The 4760-nt window shown below is 31.0% G+C and overlaps 2 protein-coding genes across 2 annotated transcripts; both read left to right on the top strand.

The window, feature by feature from the left end:
* The first annotated feature begins 2069 nt into the window (after positions 1 to 2069).
* Positions 2070 to 4447, top strand: LOC139848496 (zinc finger BED domain-containing protein RICESLEEPER 2-like). The gene is made up of 5 exons (XM_071838225.1): positions 2070 to 2818; positions 2919 to 3389; positions 3481 to 3574; positions 3692 to 3877; positions 4434 to 4447. The coding sequence occupies exons 1-4, from the start codon at positions 2070 to 2072 to the stop codon at positions 3797 to 3799; spliced, it is 1422 nt and encodes a 473-aa protein (XP_071694326.1). The 3' UTR covers positions 3800 to 3877; positions 4434 to 4447.
* On the top strand, positions 3805 to 4552 carry LOC139848495 (zinc finger BED domain-containing protein RICESLEEPER 1-like). The gene is made up of 2 exons (XM_071838224.1): positions 3805 to 4446; positions 4520 to 4552. Exons 1-2 carry the CDS (start codon positions 3805 to 3807, stop codon positions 4550 to 4552), a joined length of 675 nt encoding a protein of 224 aa, XP_071694325.1.
* The last annotated feature ends 208 nt before the right edge of the window (positions 4553 to 4760 follow it).

The following is a 4760-nucleotide window of genomic DNA, read 5'->3' as shown; positions in this document are numbered from 1 at the left end:
TTTACGTTTAATTACTCGTACCATTATAAAAATTTAGTTTTAGTTATTGATTAATTACTTTATGACAAATGTATCTTATATAATTAAGTGTTGTGGTCATTTCCTTCTATAAATCAGTAGCTCGTTGTTTGTCAAGATATATTATTTTAAGTCAGGACATTTTATGACTAAGTTAAAAATATATATTTTCATTTAAATTTTGTAAATTTGCTCAATATATATATTTGAAATATTTGTCAAATGATATAATATTTTGTCTTTCAAAAGCAATTACATTTCAAGCTCATTTTATATAATTTACTTATTTTAAATAATAGTAGTTATTTTACTAACTACTGTGTTTAATATGAAAACTAAAGAGTTGATTTATCGAGGGATGCGAGTTAATCAATTAAAGTACATTTTTGAATTTTAAACGGAAATGATTACTAACTTTTGACTAACTCTTGCTAATGACAATTTTTTTTTAAATCACTCTTATCAGATATTCCAGATACCGTTAAAAAGAAAAGGTTTTCTAAATAAAAGTGGACCTCTTAATAGAGACTCGTAATCATAATTCAATGTACCTGATAATTCAATCATTTGAATATTATCTTTTTATTCCATCGATAATTATTTGAATATATTTTGCAGCTGATACGTTTATGTAAAGTATTATACATCTAATACTTTATTAAAGTTTTCAAGCTATAATTATATATACACATATACATACATAATCATATCCGTTCATATAATGGTTCGTGAATTGTCGAAACTTGGTCAAAGGGTAATTGATTACATGAATATAGTTTCAAAATTTTCGAGACTCAACATTACAGATTTTGCTTATCGTGTCGGGAATATATAAAAGATCAAAGTTTAAATTTGTTCGGAAATTTCCGGGTCATCACAAGCTCGAGCCTAAGTAAGGGATCGTTTAGTAAACGAGCTCGAGCTCGAGCTTCAGATGTCGAGCTCGATTAGGCTCGCGAGCCTAAACGAGCTTATATATATATTTATATATTTTTAAGTTTTTTATATAATTATATGTATGTAAATAATGTATGTAATTAAGTATACATAAATATAAATATAAATATAAATAATATATATTAAAATTAATACTAAATTAAATTAAATGAGGAAATCAATTAGAGTTTTAGCAAGATTTGAAGTCTGGAACACGCCAAATCCCAAAACCAATTAGATTATTAGGCGTTTCCTTTTCCTAAACAACCGCTTCGATTTCCTTTTATTATTATCTCATATATTTTTTTCCCTAAACAATCAAAGAATATCTCATATCTTTTTTCTCAATTTCTAAAAGCTTTTTAACATAGTGACCTTCCATCTCAATCATTCCTTCAATGCACTTCGCCGGAAGTCCGACAAAGCTTGCCTCTCCATGTAAGTTTGCATGCAATAAGTTTATTTGAATCATCAGTTATTCTTATTTACAATAGTTGAACTTAATTTTGACATCGATCTATAGTTTTAGAACTTTTATTTTCTTCAGGCAAATGTCATATATTATATATAAATAAAAATGATACATGAAGAAACCCACAAGAAGTGGGAAAAAGAGTCAAAGTCTAAGTTTGTACGGAGTACAAAAATACTTGGTATCACATATTGGTTATGGATTGGTGTGTTTTTGTATATTTTGTTAGATATAAATTGAGCAATCATGTGTATTTATATATACATGGTTAGATTCAGATGAAACAAGAATAATAGATAATACAATTAAACTTCAGTACTTAAAATTTAAAATATGGTGTTTAGCTTGCTTAGTGTTTCAACTATTTTGCAACAGATTCACATGTCTAAAATTTTGCGTTATGGACTCTTAGATAAAATATTTGGATGAAATGAATTGTAGTAAAGTTTCATCATGGTGTAATTTAGTTTTGTTATGCTATTATGGTGTCCTATATGAATTTTTATACATACAGTATTGTAATTTCGTTGTAGTTTCGTTAAGTTTCGTTTTAGTATGTTTTATATACATACAGCAATAGTGCATTTATTTGAAGTTCATTTAGTAATTTGACGTTCATTACTTATAAAGCAGAATCATATTAATGGAAGGCATTGGTGAAATTAACTCGACTAGTCCGGTTCGAGCTTCTTCATCAAGGTCTACACATGGGTACATAAACGTTGATGGCAGTGATGAACCAAATAGTTTAAATGGGGGTGAACATGCAAGTATTGGAGAGGAAAATGAAGAAAGCCGTAATGAGGAAGATGAAGTGGCGGTGAATAATAAGCGTCGAAAGACTTCGAGTGTTTGGGACGAATTTGTTGTTGTCACTCTTAAAAATGGTTTGGAAAAAGTTGAGTGCATTCACTGTAAGAAACAGTTGGGTAAGTCAAAAAGTGGCACTACATCAACATATAGGCGTCACTTAGAGAATTGTTTGAAACGCCAAAAATATCAAAGAACTCAACAAATGTTAAATTTTCAAGCTGTTACGGATTTGGAATTTGACAAGCCTTCTCCGTTGATTGCACCAAATGCAAAGTATGATCCTAACAAGATGAGAGAAGCAATTGCAACCTGGATAATGGGAACTGAGCAACCTTTTAATGTTGTGGAAGATGACTTGTTTGTTTTCATGATAAAGACTGCTAATCCATTATTTGAGAAAGTAAGCAGGGTAACAACAAAAGCAGATTGTATCAAGGTTTATGAGCATGAGAGAAAAAGGTTGAAAGCCCTTACAAAAACCACCTCAACGATTAGTTTGACAACTGATTGTTGGAAGTCATCTCATCAAAGGATCGAGTACATGGTCATAACTGGACACTTTATTGATTATAAATGGAGGTTTGATTGAACTTTGAATTAATAATTTGATTTTTATGATTTATTGTTAAGTAATTATTTGGTTATAGTTTTAACAACTAATTGTATATTTTTGTCACAGATTACATAAGCGTGTGTTAAATTTTGTTCATGTTCCTCCGCCTCGTACCGGGCGCGATATTGCAGATGGCATTTACAAATGTTTGAAGGATTGGGGAATTGAGGATAAGGTATTCTCCATCTCTGTTGATAATGCGTCATATAATGACAGGGTGGTTGAGACTTTGAGAAAAAATTTCTCCTTATCGAGAAAGCTTCCTTGTAAAGGTAGGTTGCTTCATGTTAGATGTTGTGCACATATCTTAAATATTTGTGTTAAAGATGGACTTTCAAAGATTGATCATGTTATCGAAGAAGTTCGAGAAGCAGTAAAGTATATTAATTACTCTGAGGCGAGAACCCAAACATTTGCGAATGTTGCACATCAACTAAAAGTACATGATAGAAAGTTATTGATTGATGTTCCAACAAGGTGGAACTCCACATATGATATGTTGTCTCTGGCTCTTAAGTTCAAAGATGTTTTCCCAAGGTATTTTTAAAGTTTGTATTTTTATATAATACATTTTTATTGTATAAGTTTTTATCTTCATAATATTTATTAACTTTGAAGTGTTTTTTAGCTATGCAGAGTATGAACTCAAATTCCAAAACTTACCAACAGAACAAGATTGGGAAAATGTGGCAAAAGTTTGTGAAATTTTGAAAGTTTTCAAGGTTTAGAATTGATTTATATATCATTGCTATTTCTTTTAAACTTGGTTTAGTAACAGAATGTTGATTCATTGCAATTTCTTTTTTGTTATTCATAGGTGTGCACTAATATCATCTCAGGAAGTCATTATCCTACTGCCAATTTGTACCTTATTGAGGTTTATAAAGTCAAACAAGTATTGGATGATGGTGCAAGGTCCGAAGATCAGTTTATTCGTGACATGGTGAAAGCTATGAAGGCAAAGTTTGACACGTATTGGGGGGAGTGCCATTTACTTATGGCTATTGCGTCTGTTCTCGATCCAAAATTCAAAAAATGGTTAATTGGAATGTCATATCATATTTTATATGAACCAGATCAAGCTGTCAAGAACATTAAAGAAGTGGAGGATGCACTTGAGGATATGTATAATGAGTATAGGGAGATGCATGATGCATCAGTGAAAGAAGTTGCTACAATTGGCATTGGATCTTCTAAAGGATGCAACTATGAAAGGTATAGTGAAGACGCTTCAAATGGAACGGGATGGCAAGAATATGAGAAATTTATTAAAGGAGTAGATTTACGGAAGCCACAAGTGTCTGAACTTCAAATGTACTATGATGAAGGATTACACATACTACAAGGAGGAATGGACTCGTTTAACGTTTTGGAGTGGTGGAACATTCATAAGATGAAGTTTCATGTTTTATCGAAAATGGCAAAGGATGTACTTGCTATTCCAATATCTACAGTTGCATCTGAGGCAACTTTCAGCGCCGGAGGTAGAGTTATCGAACCATTCCGATCATCGTTAGCACCTGAAACGGTAGAAATGTTGCTTTGTGGAGGTGATTGGGTTAGACAAACTTTTGGGTTAAAGAAGAAAGTCAAGGTACATTATTTGATCTTAATATGTATATGATATGTATGTATTTTTTTCTTAACTCGCTGATTTATTTTTTTAGGAGGAACTACCCCATAGAGATTTTATTGCCTGACGTGAAACGTTCAACTTGAAGGTAACTTTTCTTTTACAACTTAAAAAACTATTAATTAAAATGGAATTTTGAATGTTAATGTTACTTGTTTAGTTTGTGTATTAGCTAACAATGCAATTAGGGTCCTTATGTCTTTGTCGTAACTTGTTTTGACATTGATAATTTTTGCAAACTCACTTTCTTTTAAATTATCATTGATAGTTTTTGC

This window comes from Rutidosis leptorrhynchoides, chromosome 5 (genome assembly GCF_046630445.1).
Source record: "Rutidosis leptorrhynchoides isolate AG116_Rl617_1_P2 chromosome 5, CSIRO_AGI_Rlap_v1, whole genome shotgun sequence".
NCBI lineage: Eukaryota > Viridiplantae > Streptophyta > Magnoliopsida > Asterales > Asteraceae > Rutidosis > Rutidosis leptorrhynchoides.
This window is presented reverse-complemented; position numbering and strand designations above follow the sequence as displayed.